The sequence below is a fragment of the Entelurus aequoreus genome, linkage group LG10 (genome assembly GCF_033978785.1).
Source record: "Entelurus aequoreus isolate RoL-2023_Sb linkage group LG10, RoL_Eaeq_v1.1, whole genome shotgun sequence".
Taxonomy (NCBI): domain Eukaryota; kingdom Metazoa; phylum Chordata; class Actinopteri; order Syngnathiformes; family Syngnathidae; genus Entelurus; species Entelurus aequoreus.
Genome location: NC_084740.1, coordinates 75,211,019 through 75,230,158, shown reverse-complemented (window position 1 = coordinate 75,230,158; position 19,140 = coordinate 75,211,019). Strand labels below are relative to the sequence as shown.

General features: G+C 36.1%; 1 protein-coding gene across 16 annotated transcripts in view; it reads right to left on the bottom strand.

Moving 5' to 3' along the window:
- Positions 1-19,140, bottom strand: part of caska (calcium/calmodulin-dependent serine protein kinase a) — a 277,401-nt gene that overhangs the window by 115,474 nt on the left and 142,787 nt on the right. For all 16 annotated transcript variants that reach the window (XM_062061677.1, XM_062061676.1, XM_062061680.1 and 13 more), the window contains exon 2: positions 5,978-6,090. In XM_062061677.1, coding sequence (XP_061917661.1) covers positions 5,978-6,090 — 113 coding nt within the window. The remainder of the gene's footprint in view (positions 1-5,977; positions 6,091-19,140) is intronic.

Sequence of the window (19,140 nt, the reverse complement as noted above, 5' to 3'; positions counted from 1 at the left end):
ATTACTCCGGTACTCTTGTCTTGTTCTGTATATTGTACAGTATTTTGTATTTCTATTAGAGATGTCCGATAATATCGGCCTGCCGATATTATCGTCCGATAAATGCTTTAAAATGTAATATCGGAAATTATCGGTATTGTTTTTTTCAGTGTCGGACGTATTGCACTCGAAGGGTAATATTGCACAGTAAGGTGTTAGGGTAGGATATTGGATAGGGGTGAATTATTATTATTATAATAAGTTAGAATTCATGATCTTATTGTTCTGTCTTTATATATTTTTTTCAATTGGAATGTATTTTTACAGTCTTTTATCTCATTTGTTTTAAAGTTGTCCTTGAATACTGATGTTCGAAATGACCTTTTCTTCTATGCTCTTCATTCTCACAAGTGATGACAAACATTTTTTGTAAATTTGCTGGTTATGTTTTACTTTTAGCTTTAAACATGACACATAATGTCTGCTCATTCCCTGTAGTGTCAATAAAGCAGAATTAATAAATAATATGTTAGTGTGTTCTAAGTAATCTACTTCATAAATAATCCTTATAGCTCTTTTCTGTAGTTGCTACAATGCCTTTATGTTACTCTTATATGTGTTCCCCCACACTTCCACACAGTAGCTGATATATGGCAATATAAGTGCACAATACAATATACGCATTGCCCTATAATCTAACACATATTTTACCTTGTTTAATATAAAAATACTCTTAGACATCTTTTTCCGTACATGTGCAATATGACATTTCCATGTCAGCGGTTTAAGGGCCATGTTTTTCCTTTCTTGGCCCTTGGCAAATGTCAAGAAAAACAAAATAGATAATGAATACCGTATTTCCTTGAATAGCTGCAGGGGCGTTAATTAATTTAAAACCTCCTGTCACTCCGGCGTTTACCGGAAGCCTGCGGGATGGCCGTGCATGCGCTAATTATTTTAAAACCTCTTCTCACTCCGGCGTTTACCAAAAGGATTGCGGTAAATTTAGGCGTGCGCTTTGAGTGTGATGTAAGCATACCATCATGAAAAGCACATTTAATAAAAAAAACATTATTATGGTCTTACCTGTACTTATAAATGGAGTCCATTTGCAGCTCCTTCTGACCAAAAGCATCGATAACTTGGTTATAGAAGTCTTCCTTATTTTCTTTCTTCAGTTTTAAAAGTCTCTCTGTCTCGATGGAGATATTCCTTTAATTATTACCTCCTGCTTCGATTGAAAGTCCAGTTTAGAAAACTGTTTTATTTTAGATACCGGTATGTAATCCTCCATGTTAAAAGTTCAGGCGAGAGGAAAAAAAAATCTGTTACTGCTTGTTGTCACTTCTTCTGCAGTACCGGAAGTCGCAAGAAGGATCACTAGCGCCCTCTACCACCAGGAGGCGGGAGTCATTTAATGACTCATACAGTATTTGACACACGCAGCTACGGTATATTAATAAAACATAGCTGCTTACTGTTCTTTTTAGCATACTGTACCGGTATTCAATAGCTTGGACCTTAAATCCTACTGAATAGCTCTTTATCTTTTTTCCTTTGTGCGATTGCAAACTACTGAAAGCAGCTTCCTCCATTTTGAAAATGAGGACAGGTAAAGCGTCACTCGTGACGTAACGAATTTGACCCGGCGGAAGTTCTAGACATATGCTAAATATTTTGCGAAACGAGTTTGACCCGGCGAAAATTATAGACATGCGGTAATAAAATTAATATTTTGCAAAACGAATTTGATCCGGCGTTAATAATGAACCGGCGATAAGGCCAAGCATGCGTTAATTATTTTGAGAAGCGAGTTTGACCCGGCAGTAATTCTAGACGTGCGAATACTATATTCCCTGCGCCAATTCAAGGAAATACGGTAACATATATCAAATCAAATCAAATCAACTTTATTTATAAAGCATATTTAAAATTTACCACAGGGGTAGCCAAAGTGCTGTACAATGGGCAGGTTAAAAATAATACGAGAACCGAGCAAACACAACACAACACAAACAGAACACGATAAAAAATAAATAAATAAAATATAAAAACATAAAAATAGGTTCACAGCAGGTGTGTTATATAATAAACATATTATTAGATTTTACACCAAACTGCTTTGTCACCTACAACAGGGGTCCCCAACCACCGGGCCACCGGGATCTATGTTGATATAGAATGTATATATTGTGTTTTTTATGTTGATTTCATAAAAAAAAAAAAAAAAAATTTTTTTTTTTTTTTTTTAAATTCTTGAGCGGCCCGGTACCAATCGGTCCGCGGACCGGTACCGGGCCGCACAAGAATTAAAAAAAAAAAAAAAATAGCAACATTTAATTTAATTTAATTAATTTAAATAAAAAAAGCAACATTTAAAACAATAAAAGCTAAGCCATTCAAACAGATAAAATACTAAGAATAAATAAAACACTATCAGTGAAGCATAAGAAACACAAAACGTTCAAAATTGTTGCTTTTCTAACAATGTGTTTATTTGAGTTATCAATAAAAATATGACTAAAAATATTTCAGTGTGTGTTTACGTACTTTTTGAGCGCACTAATAATAATAATAATGATGACCGTGATAACTATGGTCACGATAATCGTGATATGACAAGATTGGCTTATTTTCTGTCTGATACGATAATTCTTCTCACTAAGCAGATTTTATGTTAGAGTGTTTTACTTGTTTTAAGGGTTTTGGTCCTAAATGATTTCAGTAAGATATTACAGATTGTTGCTGAGATTTGATGAGCTATATTGAGTAAAACATGCTTGAAACTACAATATCAACTGTTGCAAAGCTGTGTCATCAACACTCACAAGTATAAAACTGCTTTTTTAAAGTAATCATTTCTAACTTCAAACATGAAAAAAAAAAAAAAAAATCATGATGCCAAGCGCATATCATTATGTCAAGATAATGGCACATTTACTTAATTTAAGAATATTTTTCGACATATTAAGCAAAAAGGTCTCTTTTTCAGTGGCCTAGTGGTTAGAGACCGGGCTTTCTGCTCCGCCGCTCCCAGTCTGTGGAACGCTCTCCCTGACCACCTGAGGGCACCACAGACGGTGGATGCTTTTAAAAAAAAGGCTTAAAAACCCTTCTTTTTAAAAAAGCCTTTTTTTTTTTTTTTTTTTTAGATATATGCATACTAGTTTTAGCTATTTGGCTGTTCTATTTTTTAAAATTATTATTATCTTTTTAATACACTGTAGCACTTTGAGGTTGTTTACTCAATGTAAAGTGCTTTTTACAAATAAAATCTATTATTATTATTATTATTATTATTAGAGTGTCCGCCCTGAGATCGGTAGGTTGTGAGTTCAAACCCCGGCCGAGTCATACCAAAGACTATAAAAAATGGGACCCATTACCTCCCTGCTTGGCACTCAGCATCAAGGGTTGGAATTGGGGGTTAAATCACCAAAAAGGATTCCCGGGCGCGGCCACCGCTGCTGCCCACTGCTCCCCTCGCCTCCCAGGGGGTGAACAAAGGGATGGGTCAAATGCAGAGGACAAATTTCACCATTGTGTGTGACAGTCATTGGTACTTTAACTTTTCTTTTTCTACCAAGAAAAGTGCACTTGTTATTAGTGAGAATATACTTATTTTAAGGTATTTTTGGGTTCATTGAGGTTAGCTAATTTTACTTGTTTTGGAAAGTCTTGACAAGCCAAATTTTCTTGTTCTATTGGCAGATAATTTTGCTTAGTTCAAATAAAATACCCCTAATTTTAGTTTTTTTAGGGTCCGCATGTACCCTGTATAAAGGACTCCCGCAGGGAGTCCTTTGTACAGGGACAAAGGACACTATTGAAATTGTAAGGTTTTATTATTATTATTTATTATTCTTCCGCAGCTTTGCGCACTACTTTGCCCCCCTTAACATGCTTCAAAACTCACCAAATTTTACACACACATAGAAAAACGATGCCACAACACTTTAGTCAAAAAACCAAACCCCAAAAATCAAAATTGCGCTCTAGCGCCCCCTAGGAAAAAACAAAAACAAACTGCCTGTAACTCCCACTAGGAAGGTCGTAGAGACATGAAACAAAAACCTGTATGTAGGTCTCACTTAAGACCTACAATTCATAATGACACATCCTCGGGCAAAAACCAACAGGAAGTTGGCAATTTCCCCTTCAAGACAAAAAATGACTAAAAACACTCATTTTTGCGTCTTTGAGCTGTAATTTGAACCCCTTAAAATACTTCAAAACTCACCAAATTTTACACACACATAGAAAAACGATGCCACAACACTTTAGTCAAAAAACCAAACCCCAAAAATCAAAATTGCGCTCTAGCGCCCCCTAGGAAAAAACAAAAACAAACTGCCTGTAACTCCCACTAGGAAGGTCGTAGAGACATGAAACAAAAACCTGTATGTAGGTCTCACTTAGACCTACAATTCATAATGACACATCCTCGGGCAAAAACCAACAGGAAGTTGGCAATTTCCCCTTCAAGACAAAAAATGACTAAAAACACTCATTTTTGCGTCTTTGAGCTGTAATTTGACCCCCTTAAAATACTTCAAAACTCACCAAATTTTACACACACATAGAAAAACGATGCCACAACACTTTAGTCAAAAAACCAAACCCCAAAAATCAAAATTGCGCTCTAGCGCCCCCTAGGAAAAAACAAAAACAAACTGCCTGTAACTCCCACTAGGAAGGTCGTAGAGACATGAAACAAAAACCTGTATGTAGGTCTCACTTAGACCTACAATTCATAATGACACATCCTCGGGCAAAAACCAACAGGAAGTTGGCAATTTCCCCTTCAAGACAAAAAATGACTAAAAACACTCATTTTTGCGTCTTTGAGCTGTAATTTGACCCCCTTAAAATACTTCAAAACTCACCAAATTTTACACACACATAGAAAAACGATGCCACAACACTTTAGTCAAAAAAACAAACCCCAAAAATCAAAATTGCGCTCTAGCGCCCCCTAGGAAAAAACAAAAACAAACTGCCTGTAACTCCCACTAGGAAGGTCGTAGAGACATGAAACAAAAACCTGTATGTAGGTCTCACTTAGACCTACAATTCATAACGTCACATCCTCGGGCAAATTGCCAACAGGAAGTTGGCAATTTCCCCTTCAAGACAAAAAATGACTAAAAACACTCATTTTTGCGTCTTTGAGCTGTAATTTGACCCCCTTAAAATACTTAAAAACTCACCAAATTTTACACACACATAGAAAAACGATGCCAAAACACTTTAGTCAAAAAACCAAACCCCAAAAATCAAAATTGCGCTCTAGCGCCCCCTAGGAAAAAACAAAAACAAACGGCCTGTAACTCCCACTAGGAAGGTCGTAGAGACATGAAATAAAAACCTGTATGTAGGTCTCACTTAGACCTACAATTCATAATGACACATCTTCGGGCAAAAACCAACAGGAAGTTGGCAATTTCCCCTTCAAGACAAAAAATGACTAAAAACACTAATTTTTGCGTCTTTGAGCTGTAATTTGACCCCCTTAAAATACTTCAAAACTCACCAAACTTTTCACACACATCGGGACTGGTGGAAATTGTGATCTAAAAAAAAAAAACCGAACCCCAAAACTCAAAATTGCGCTCTAGTTTCTTCTTGTTTTTGAACACTGACTTTTTGTCAGGCTCCAATGATAAGTAACAGTTTCATTGATTCGATTGACACCTAATTAATACCTTATGTCGTGACAGTAGAGGGTATATGATGTATGCTACATGTAACCATTAATAACATAAAAACAAAACAACAACAAAAAAATCTGGCATTTTAATTCATCGTCCAATTGCCTCAGCCCCGTCACAGATTGTTGTGTTTTCATTTTTGCTAATTTAATGCTCTGTCTCTTCCTCGCTCCATCACTGTAATATTAATTAGGTCCCTGAAGGCCTATTGCTCATATAGGAAGTGTACACACGAATAGCATTCACATTTAGTCTCAGTCTGAAGCATCAACATGCAGTCTTCTTACCCTCCGTGCTGAGTCCGGGACTTGAGGTGAACTGGGCCACGTCCACGATCTTGACAGCAAACTGCTGCCCCGATTCTCGGTTGATGCATCTTCTCACGACACTGAAGGGACCCCTGAAAAAATACATGGACCAAGAGCTTTATTACACACGTCCGACAATAGCAGAAGACGTTTTCCCGACGAGGCCCCTGGATATAATCATTGGCGAGAAGCTAGAGGATGTATTTCCCAACACGGGCGTTAGTTAGGAGCAGGCGACATTTGAACAAGCTGTTATTTCCTAAACGTGAAATCTCATTACATTTATATATTTTTTTAGTAATGTTCGGAGTGCATTAGAAAGTGGAATGGAAAAAATAGGTCTCCTTAATCTAAGGGTGTAACGGTACACAAAAATGTCGGTTCGGTACGTACCTCGGTTTAGAGGTCACGGTTCTGTTCGTTTCCGGTACAGTAAGAAAACAACAAAATATACACTACCGTTCAAAGGTTTGGGGTCACATTGAAATGTCCTTATTTTTATCTGTACTTTTCAATGAAGATAACTTTAAACTAGTCTTAACTTTAAAGAAATACACTCTATACATTGCTAATGTGGTAAATGACTATTCTAGCTGCAAATGTCTGGTTTTTGGTGCAATATCTACATAGGTGTATAGAGGCCCATTTCCAGCAACTATCACTCCAGTGTTCTAATGGTACAATGTGTTTGCTCATTGGCTCAGGAGGCTAATTGATGATTAGAAAACCCTCGTGCAATCATGTTCACACATCTGAAAACAGTTTAGCTCGTTACAGAAGCTACAAAACGGACCTTCCTTTGAGCAGATTGAGTTTCTGGAGCATCACATTTGTGGGGTCAATTAAACGCTCAAAATGGCCAGAAAAAGAGAACTTTTATCTGAAACTCGACAGTCTAGTCTTGTTCTTAGAAATGAAGGCTATTCCACAAAATTGTTTGGGTAACCCCAAACTTTTGAACGGTAGTGTATGTAAATGTATTCAGTTATAAACATTCATTCACTTTCTTCTTTCCTTCATGGATCTGAACTTTACCGCTGCTGGTAGTTTTTTCTCTGTTTTTATTGAATAAGTTGTAGGTGTATTTATTTCAGTATAAAAATGTAAAAAGTGTTTTGCTTGGGTCATGAAATGATGATAATGGTGTGCCAGGGCATACATACATTTTAAATTTAACGCTTCAATCTCTGGAGTCTACATCAACTTCACATCTATTCCTCATTTCAAAATGTTGTAGTTTTTTTGTTTTTTTTCCGTCCTTTTTTGTCAAACAAAACTATGTTCTTAATGGCAAACACACAAAATATGCAAAATCTTCCACCAAAAATATTTTTCAAAGTGGAATATTTGATGTGACGTACTCGGAACCTTGGATAGGTCAATAATTCATAATAACTTGGATTTTGATTCAATATTATGTTTTGAGCAATGACAGTTTGAAAGAAATTGATTAACGTGGACCCCTACTTAAACAAATTGAAAAACTTATTGGGGTGTTACCATTTAGTGGTCAATTGTAGGGAATATGTACTGTACTGTGCAATCTACTAATAAAAGTCTCAATCAATCAATCCACTCCCTCGCTCTCTCGCTCTTTCTGTCTCTGCCCCTCCCTCAAAAATGCTGCTGCGTGCGCACAATTTGTTTTGTTTTTAACCCCTTCTTAACCCTGAATGTACATTGAAAATACACGCAACCCTAACTCAAAATGCCATTTGAGGCATTTAAGAAACTCCGCCCGGACAGCCCCGCAAAAGAAGACATGTCCGGGGAAAAGAGTTAGTCTAGCAAAGGGGTCACCAACGCGGTGCCCGCGGGCACCAGGTAGCCCGTAAGGACCAGATGAGTAGCCCGCTGGCCTGTTCTAAAAAATAGCTCAAATAGCAGCACTTACCAGTGAGCTGCCTCTATTTTTTAAATTGTATTTATTTACTAGCAAGCTGGTCTCGCTTTGCCCGACATTTTTAATTCTAAGAGAGACAAAACTCAAATAGAATTTGAAAATCCAAGAAAATATTTCAAAGACTTGGTCTTCACTTGTTTAGATAAATTCATTAATTGTTTTACTTTGCTTCTTATAACTTTCAGAAAGACAATTTTAGAGAAAAAATACAACCTTAAAAATGATTTTAGGATTTTTAAACACATATACCTTTTTACCTTTTAAATTCCTTCCTCTTCTTTCCTGACAATTTAAATCAATGTTCAAGTAAATTTATTTTTTTTACTGTAAAGAATAATAATTACATTTTAATTTAATTCTTCGTTTTAGCTTCTGTTTTTTCGACAAATAATATTTGTGAAATATTTCTTCAAACTTATTATGATTAAAATTCAAAAAAATTATTCTGGCAAATCTAGAAAATCTGTAGAATCAAATTTACATCTTATTTCAAACTCTTTTGAATTTCTTTTAAAATTTTTGTTCTGGAAAATCTAGAAGAAATAATGATTTGTCTTTGTTAGAAATATAGCTTGGTCCAATTTGTTATATATTCTAACAAAGTGCAGATTGGATTTTAACCTTTTTAAAACATGTCATCAAAATTCTAAAATTAATCGTAATCAGGAAAAATGACTAATGATGTTCCATAAATTATTTTTTACATTTTTTCAAAAAGATTCGAATTAGCTAGTTTTTCTCTTTTTTCCGGTTGAATTTGGAATTTTAAAGAGTCGAAATTGAAGATAAACTATGTTTCAAAATTTAATTGTCCTTTTTTTTTCGTGTTTTCTCCTCTTTTAAACCGTTCAATTAAGTGTAAATATCATTAATTATTAATAATAACATAGAGTTAAAGGTAAATTGAGCAAATTGGCTATTTCTGGCCATTTATTGAAGTGTGTATCAAACTGGTAGCCCTTCGCATTAATCAGTACCCAAGAAGTAGCTCTTGCTTTCAAAAAGGTTGGTGACCCCTGGTCTAGGATATCTCCATGTTAAGAAACTCGGCTTCAGCTGCACCATGATGTCTTGTTAGTAAACACAGACACACCCCCTCCCCACACCCACACCCACACACACAGCGCCTCTTCTCTTATCCCCGTTGTGACACAGGAAGAATCAGAAGGACGACACTGCAACTCTCCAATAAAACACACTCAGGTCTTCTGTTTTTAGCCGATACTACATAAAAAAATAACGTAAAATAACGCATCATGTAGTAACGGTAACTGAGTTACGGAATATAAAAAATAACGCGTTAGATTCCTAGTTACCGCCGAAACTAACGGCGTTACAGTAAGGAGTAGAGGAGCATTCCAATGCAAAAAAGGGGGATGATGCATTCCTTGGTTTCCTGGTCACATGACTCGCGTTTGTTTTATGGGCTGCCTTAGAGTGCAGATAGATCATAAATTCCATGTGAACCCACCACATCCATACACTCCTCAGATGGACCGACCGGTCCTTAATCATGGACCTTTGCCTCTGACAGCAACATGGCAACATGAATATTCATGAGCTACATTTACAAACCTCGTGTCCATATGAGTTGGGAAATTGTTCTAGATGTAAATATAAACGGAATACAATGACTTGCCAATCCTTTTCAACCCATATTCAGTTGAATATGCTACAAAGACAACATATTTGATGTTCAAACTCATAAACATTTTTTTGTTGTTGAAAATAATCATTAACTTTAGAATTTGATGCCAGCAACACGTGACAAAGAAGTTGGGAAAGGTGGCAATAAATACTGATAAAGTTGAGGAATGCTCAACAAACACTTATTTGGAACATCCCACAGGTGAACAGGCAAATTGGGAACAGGTGGGTGCCATGATTGGGTATACAAGTAGATTCCATGAAATGCTCAGTCATTCACAAACAAGGATGGGGCGAGGGTCACCACTTTGTCAACAAACGCCTGAGCAAATTGTTGAACAGTTTAAGAACAACCTTTCTCAACCAGCTATTGCAAGAAATTTAGGGATTTCACCATCTACGCTCCGTAATATCATCAAAGGGTTCAGAGAATCTGGAGAAATCACTGCACGTAAGCAGCTAAGCCCGTGACCTTCCATCCCTCAGGCTGTACTGCATCAACAAGCGACATCAGTGTGTAAAGGATATCACCACATGGGCTCAGGAACACTTCAGAAACCCACTGTCAGTAACTACAGTTGGTCGCTACATCTGTAAGTGCAAGTTAAAACTCTCCTATGCAAGGCGAAAACCGTTTACAACAACACCCAGAAACGCCGTCGGCTTCGCTGGGCCTGAGCTCATCTAAGATGGACTGATGCAAAGTGGAAAAGTGTTCTGTGGTCTGACGAGTCCACATTTCAAATTGTTTTCTGGAAACTGTGGACGTCGTGTCCTCCGGACCAAAGAGGAGAAGAACCATCCGGATTGTTCTAGGCGCAAAGTGTAAAAGCCAGCATGTGTGATGGTATGGGGGTGTATTAGTGCCCAAGACATGGGTAACTTACACATTTGTGAAGGCACCATTAATGCTGAAAGGTACATACAGGTCTTGGAGCAACATATGTTGCCATCCAAGCAAAGTTACCATGGACGCCCCTGCTTATTTCAGCAAAACAATGCCAAGCCACGTGTTACATCAAGCAAGAATGGGAAAGAATTCCACTTCAAAAATGTGTCTCCTCAGTTCCCAAACCTTTACTGAGTGTTGTTAAAAGGAAAGGCCATGTAACACAGTGGTGAGCATGCCCTTTCCCAACTACTTTGGCACGTGTTGCAGTCATGAAATTCTAAGTTAATTATTATTTGCAAAAAAAAAATAAAGTTTATGAGTTTGAACATCAAATATGTTGTCTTTGTAGTGCATTCAACTGAATATGGGTTGAAAAGGATTTGCAAATCATTGTATTCCGTTTATATTTACATCTAACACAATTTCCCAACTCATATGGAAACGGGGTTTGTACATACATAAGGATTCGTAACACTAAACTGGTATTGGGAACATTGATCAGGAATAAATGTAACTTAACTTAACAGAGGTGAGCAAAGAGCGATGCTTGAGACACGGCGATAAAAAGGCGTGAATGTGTTTGAGCGATAATAACTGTTATTACTTGTCAATATTATGTTATTACTTGCCGCCAGACACAGTGTGTACACACAAAAGGGAGAACGGACGCATTATGGCTTTTAAAGTAAAGATAACGGTGAAGTTATAACACTGAAACGCCCTCAGGAAGAGGTGCTTTAAGACATGGCTAGCTAGCTAGCGGCTAACGTCCAGCCGCAGTCTGCAGTGTTTTAGCTACTTCTAAATCACTAATCCTCGTCTCCATGGCGACAAATTAAGTACGTTTCTTACAAGAATCATTATCACTGGCGAACGAGGAATAGCTAAACATGCTTCACTACACACCGTAGCTCACCGGCGTCACAATGTAAACAAACGCGATGGGTGGATCTACACCCCGACATCCACTGTAATGATACCAAGTACAAAAGCGTATTTAGTTGATACTACCGTATTTTTCGGACTATAAGTCGCAGTTTTTTTTATAGTTTGGGCATAGTTAGCGACTTATACTCAGGAGCGACTTATGTGTGAAATGATTAACACATTAGCGTAAAATATCAAATAATATTATTGATCTCATTCACGTAAGAGACTAGACGTATAAGATTTCATGGGATTTAGCGATTAGGAGTGACAGATTGTTTGGTAAACGTATAGCATGTTCTATATGTTATAGTTATTTGAATGACTCTTACCATAATATGTTACGTTAACATACCAGGCACCTTCTCAGTTGCTTATTTATGCCTCATATAACGTACACTTATTCAGCCTGTTGTTCACTATTCTTGATTTATTTTAAATTGCCTTTCAAATGTCTATTCCTGGCGTTGGCTTTTATCAAATACATTTCCCCAAAAATGCGACTTATACTCCAGTGCGACTTATATATGTTTTTTTCCTTCTTTATTATGCATTTTCGGCCGGTGAGACTTATACTCCGGAGCGACTTATACTCCGAAAAATACGGTACTACTTTTTTCCTTTTTTAAAAATGTATTTTTTATAAACTCAGGAAAAATGTCCCTGGACACATGAGGACTTAAATTATGACCAATGTATGATCCTGTAACTACTTGGTATCGGATTGATTCCCAAATTTGTGGTATCAGCCAAAACTAATGTAAAGTAGGGCTGCAACAACTAATCGATTAAAATCGATTATAAAAATAGTTGCCGATTCATTTAGTCATCGATTCGTTGGATCTATGCTATGCGCATGCGCAGAGGCAATTTATTTTATTATTATATTTTTTTTTTATAAACCTTTATTTATAAACTGCAACATGTACAAACAGCTGAGAAACAATAATCAAAATAAGTATGGTGCCAGTATGCTGTTTTTTTTCCAATAAAATACTGGAAAGGATAGAAATGTAGTTTGTCTCCTTTATCCGATTATTAATCGATTAATCGATGTAAGAATCGACAGATTAATCGATGATCAAATTTGTTGTTAGTTGCAGCCCTAGTGTAAAGTATCAAACAAGAGAAGAATAAGTGATTATTACCTTTTAACAGAAGTGTAGATAGAGAAAGTAAGCAGATATTAACAGTAAATGAACAAGTTGATTAATTATCAATTTTTACAGCTTGTCCTTGATAATGTTGACAAAATAACAGAATGGAAAATGACACAATATGTTACTGCATACGTCAGCAGACTAATTAGGAGCCTTTTTTTTGTTTACTTACTAATAAAAGACAAGTTTTCTTGTATGTTCACTATTTTATTTAAGGACAAACTTGCAATAATAAACATACACTACCGTTCAAAAGTTTGGGGTCACATTGAAATGTCCTTATTTTTGAAGGAAAAGCACTGTACTTTTCAACGAAGATAACTTTAAACTAGTCTTAACTTTAAAGAAATACACTCTATACATTGCTAATGTGGTAAATGACTGGTTTTTTGTGCAATATCTACATAGGTGTATAGAGGCCCATTTCCAGCAACTATCACTCCAGTGTTCTAATGGTACAATGTGTTTGCTCATTGGCTCAGAAGGCTAATTGATGATTAGAAAACCCTTGTGCAATCATGTTCACACATCTGAAAACAGTTAAGCTCGTTACAGAAGCTACAAAACTGACCTTCCTTTGAGCAGATTGAGTTTCTGGAGCATCACATTTGTGGGGTCAATTAAATGCTCAAAATGGTCAGAAAAAGAGAACTTTCATCTGAAACTCGACAGTCTATTCTTGTTCTTAGAAATGACGGCTATTCCACAAAATTGTTTGGGTGACCCCAAACTTTTGAACGGTAGTGTATGTTTAATGTACCCTAAGATATTTTGTTAAAATAAAGCCTATTATGCTATTTTTTGTGGTCCCTTTTATTTAGAAAAGTATTGAAATGTATGGAAATACATGTTGGTATCGGGACAACACTAATTGGAACACAGATCATGTCTTGTAGAAGTTTAAAAAAAGCTCCCGTGAAGAATATCTGGGCTCAATGCTACGTTGGTGGCGAGGAGTCAGGTGGTGAACATGATAGCCTCAGGAAATAAGACTGGCGTGGCATCGCAGACGGCCCGAGGGGCGGAAATGGGCGTGTCTTGGAAAAGAAAAACGGCGTCTCCGCAATGAGGGAGGGGGGGGGTTGGTGTTTCTGGCTTTGACGAGTGCTCAGCTGCGCACGGCGCCGTGTTCAGGCCATTAGAGCCCTGAATAGAAGTCAGCTGCTGATTCCTGCACTTTAGCCGCCCGCGCTAAACGAACAGGAAGAGGCTGAGAGAAAGAAGGGAGGTTGAATGAAAGAGGAGGAAGAGAGCGAGAGTGAGGCTGAATGAGCGGCGCCGGGTTCTATTCCTAGTCCTATTCAAACATTAAGAGAAGCCATATTAGTCAATGGGCCGATACATGGAGTCTGCTGCTATTCAAAGGCCAACCATTTCAGGTGGGCGACTGTTTAGCACTCACGAGTAATTGTGCACGTACAGTTGAGGTGCGGACAAATATGTTCTATATCAGGCCTGGGCAATTATTTTGACACGGGGGCCACATTTAGAGAAGAAAATGTGCCTGGGGGCCGGTATATCTATTTGTCTTTCTTTAGTTTATTTGGAACATGAACACACTTTAGCATACTTGCCAACCCTCCCGTTTTTAGCGGGAGACTCCCGGTATTCAGCGCCTCTCCCGACAACCTCCCGGCAGAAATTTTCTCCCGACAAACTCCCGGTATTCAGCCGGAGCTGGAGGCCACGCCCCCTCCAGCTCAATGCGGACAGCCTGTTCTCACGTCCGCTTTCCCACAATATAAACAGCTTGCCTGCCCAGTGACGTCATAACATCTACGGCTTTTAGAGAGTAGAGTGCACAACTGCGCACACAACAAGGAGACGAAGCAGAAGAACGAGGAAGTATACAGACGTGGCGACGCCGTCGACGAGCAAGATGAAGAAATACGCTTGCAAGTTCCAAAACGAATGGAAACAAGAATTTCAGTTCATCCAGGACAGTTCGAAGGGGAAGGGGTATGTAATTATGTTGCCTGTACATTTAGTAGAACAGACTTCTCCATTGAACACGGTGGCCGAAATGATATACTCATTCATGAACGGAGAAGTTAAACAGGACAATGCTGCCATCTACTGGATAGCCTTCGGAACACTGAAATTCAAGTATTTATTTTATTTATATGTATAATAAATATATATATAACTAGAATTCACTGAAAGTCAAGTATTTCATACATATATATATATATATATATATTAGGGCTGCAACAACTAATTGAATAAATCGATTAAAATCGATTATTAAAATAGTTGCCGATTAATTTAGTCATCGATTCGTTGGATCTATGCTATGCGCATGCGCAGAGTTTTTTTTTTTTTTTAAATAAAAATTTATTTTTTATTTTTTTACTAAACCTTTATTTATAAACTGCAACATTTACAAACAGCTGAGAAACAATAATCAAAATAAGTATGGTGCCAGTATGCTGTTTTTTTTCCAATAAAATACTGGATAGGATAGAAATGTAGTTTGTCTCTTTTATCCGATTATTAATCGATTAATCGAAGTAATAATCGACAGATTAATCGATTATCAAATTAATCGTTAGTTGCAGCCCTAATATATATATATATATATATATATATATATATATATATATATATATATATATATATATATGAAATACTTGAGTTGGTGAATTCTAGCTGTAAATATACTCTCCTCTTAACCACGCCCCCCGATAACCATGCCTTGCCGATACGCATTTTTTGGCGAATATCGGCGGCCGATCCGATCCAAATATCGGATCGGGACATCCCTAACACACTTACAGTATAACACATCACACAGTTTCATATCATTTCACTTTACATCATGTCCGAAAAGGAGTAGGAAGAAGCAAAGCTAATTTAATCCTACCCCTTTCCCACTTCAGAGCGTTTACAAATATATAGAATCATTTATTGACCTTTTTATAATAAAATAACATCTGTGAATTAGTATACACAACAGTTTTGTAATATGTAATTAATTAATTCAGTCATTATTAACATAATGAGATGAGGAATATCTTATTTTCAATAAGGTTGTAAGCATTTCTCATAATTCTTATTCTTTGTACTTTGTAAGCACCATTAATTTGAACAACCTCTTAAAGTGGATCATATCAGTACAATGTTTGACTTCATTACTTAATCCATTCCACAATTGAATTCCACATACTGATATGCTAAAGGTTCTAAGTGTTGTACGTGCATACAAATGTTTTAAATTAGATTTTCCTCTAAAGTTATATTTCTCCTCTTTAGTTGAGAAGAATAGTTGTACATTCTTTGCTAGCAGGTTATAGTTTGCTTTGTACATCATTTTAGCAGTTTGCAATTTTACCAAATCACTGAACTTTAATACATTTGACTCAATAAATAAAGGGTTTGTATGTTCTCTATATCCAACATTATGTATTTTTCTAATTGATCTTTTCTGTAACACGGTTACGTTTCTAGTTTTTAGGAACACTAATACAAAACCTCACAATAATGACTGATTTACACAACGTGCGGTACGCTACTTAACCCTGTAAGACCCCTTGTTGTAACATCACAACGTTACCTTTAACCATCCTAAAAAACAATCTGTTATATATATATATATATTTTTTTTTTTTACCACATTTACATAGTCATTGGGTCCTATTGTTCAGTCTCACAAGGCTATTGGATCGTACATTTGTTTATAAGTCACGCCTTCTGGCCATGAACTCACACAACATCTCAAGGTTTCCTTCAAACAACATCTATTTGTTTCATTGGACTGGATTCATCAGATTCAAGTAATTAAAATGTCTTTTATATATTTTTTTGGGTTGTTATTACAATGTACTGTATATAGCATGTACATATGTAGTTATTGTGGAACAGATGCATCAAATTTCCTTTAGAGCTTGTTATATAATTGTTGCAATTATACAACACTGGGTGAATGTGGTAGTCAAATAGCTGGCTTGTTGCAGTGGGCTCAAACAGGTTGTATTCCCTCCACTACATCACTGGCTGAAGTACTTTCTCTATACATGGATAGTACAGTGTTTCCCACACATTCATTTATTTGTGGCGGCCCGCCACAAAATAATTAAGGCCGCCACAAATACATTTTTTAATTATTATTATTTTTTTTAAATCTAATTTTTTTAATTTTTTTGTCCTGTCCAGCTTCTCAGGCAAATCATATAGTTGATGTAGATGCCCATATCGACTGTTCAGATTTACTTTACTTTACAAAAGAGAAGTGTAGGATCAAGATTTTTGGAGCTCTTTGTTCAGTGGATCAGATGTTTGATGAAGCTTTGTGTCTATCTACCACCACTACTGTTTTCTGTTTATTTGTTACTGACTGTGGCAGGACACCTCTGCCTCTGTTTCACTTTATGTTGCTGGTAAATAATATGGTTGTTGTAGTAGTAGGCTAAAGTTAAATTATTTAGTATGCACTAATTTAAGTGGGCAGAGCTTGAAGAGACATTTTAGCTTTTATATTTTTTGTAAGAACCACAATTAATAAATATATTTCAGTGAATAACTTATTGTTCAAATCTGTATATAAATATGTACATAAAGTGTTGTAATTATATTGTAAAATGGATGGATGGATGGACGTTTAAAACAAAACTGTTGTTATTAATTAGTAAGTATACATTTTTGGAGCCTTTTTAGAGAAAATCATATCATTGTAGTAAATTATGCAAATTACTCGATGTCATGGTGACCACGCCCATAGCCACGCCCCCCACCGCCACAGGTATCTTGGCAGTTTATGGGAAACACTGATAGTATACATTCTACAGACGTTTTACAGACGACAGGGACTGTTTTTAGGACTTTCACCACCGATGAAAGTCTTCATGACAAATGTCATGAAAAGAAAAAAAGAGGGGGGGAGGGAAAGCATTTTTTAAGAGTTTTATCTTGTTTCATATTTTTTATATTTGTAATAAATGACTTCATAAAAATATAACTAATGTGTGATTATTATTAATGGTATATACCGTTATGGGGCTAAGTAAGCAATCAACCCTGCAAATGAACGCTTAGTTGTTCAGACAACGTGAGTACAAATACAAACATTCTGCTCCCATCAAAGCCCAATGTTGCAATATTACAACATTTCTCTAAAAACATATATACATTTTTTTTTTTTTTAAACTCTTCAATTTCTGCATCAAATGCCTCCTACAACAACATCTGAAAGGTCAATTTTTTTTTAGGTTTTTCTATATTTGGGTTTTACATAGGGATGTCCGATAATGGCTTTTTGCCGATATCCGATATTGTCCAACTCTTTAATTACCGATACCGATATCAACCGATACCGATATCAACCAATATATGCAGTCGTGGAATTAACACATTATTATTAGGGATGTCCGATAATGGCTTTTTGCAGATATCCGATATTCCGATATTGTCCAACTCTTTAATTACCGATACCGATATCAACCGATACCGATACTGATATATACAGTTGTGGAATTAACACATTATTATGCCTAATTTGGACAACCAGGTATGGTGAAGATAAGGTCCTTTTTTTTTTAAAATTAATAAAATAAAATAAGATGAATAAATTAAAAACATTTTCTTGAATAAATAGGAAAGTAAAACAATATAAAAACAGTTACATAGAAACTAGTAATGAATGAAAATTAGTAAAATTAACTGTTAAAGGTTAGTACTATTAGTGGACCAGCAGCACGCACAATCATGTGTGCTTACGGACTGTATCCCTTGCAGACTGTATTGATATATATTGATATATAATGTAGGAACCAGAATATTAATAACAGAAGGAAACAACCCTTTTGTGTGAATGAGTGTGAATGGGGGAGGGAGGTTTTTTGGGTTGGTGCACTTGTGTTTTTTATGTTGATTTAATAAAAAAAATAAAATAATAATAATAATAAAAAAAATAAATAAAAAACGATACCGAAAAAAAAAAAACGATACCGATAATTTCAGATATTACATTTTAAAGCATTTATCGGCCGATAATATCGGCCGGCCGATATTATCGGACATCTCTAATTATTATGCCTAATTTGGACAACCATGTATGGTGAAGATAAGGTACTTTAAAAAAAATAAAAATAAAATAAGATAACTAAATTAAAAACATTTTCTTGAATAAAAAAGAAAGTAAAACAATATAAAAACAGTTACATAGAAACTAGTAATTAATGAAAATGAGTAAAATTAAGTGTTAAAGGTTAGTACTATTAGTGGACCAGCAGCACGCACAATCATGTGTGCTTACGGACTGTATCCCTTGCAGACTGTATTGATATATATTGATATATAATGTAGGAAGCAGAATATTGATAACAGAAAGAAAGGGGGGGAGGGAGGTTTTTTGGGTTGGTGCACTAATTGTAAGTGTATCTTGTGTTTTTTATGTTGATTTAATTAAAAAAAAAACAAAAAAAAAACAACAACAAACAAACGATACAGACAATAAAAAAACCGATACCGATAATTTCCGATATTACATTTTAACGCATTTATCGGCCTATCCTGTAAAACTATCCCTAGTTTTACAGAGTTAATATGTCCGTGTGGAAACTCGTTCGGTACACCTCCGAACCGAACCGAAACCCCCGTACCGAAACGGTTCAATACA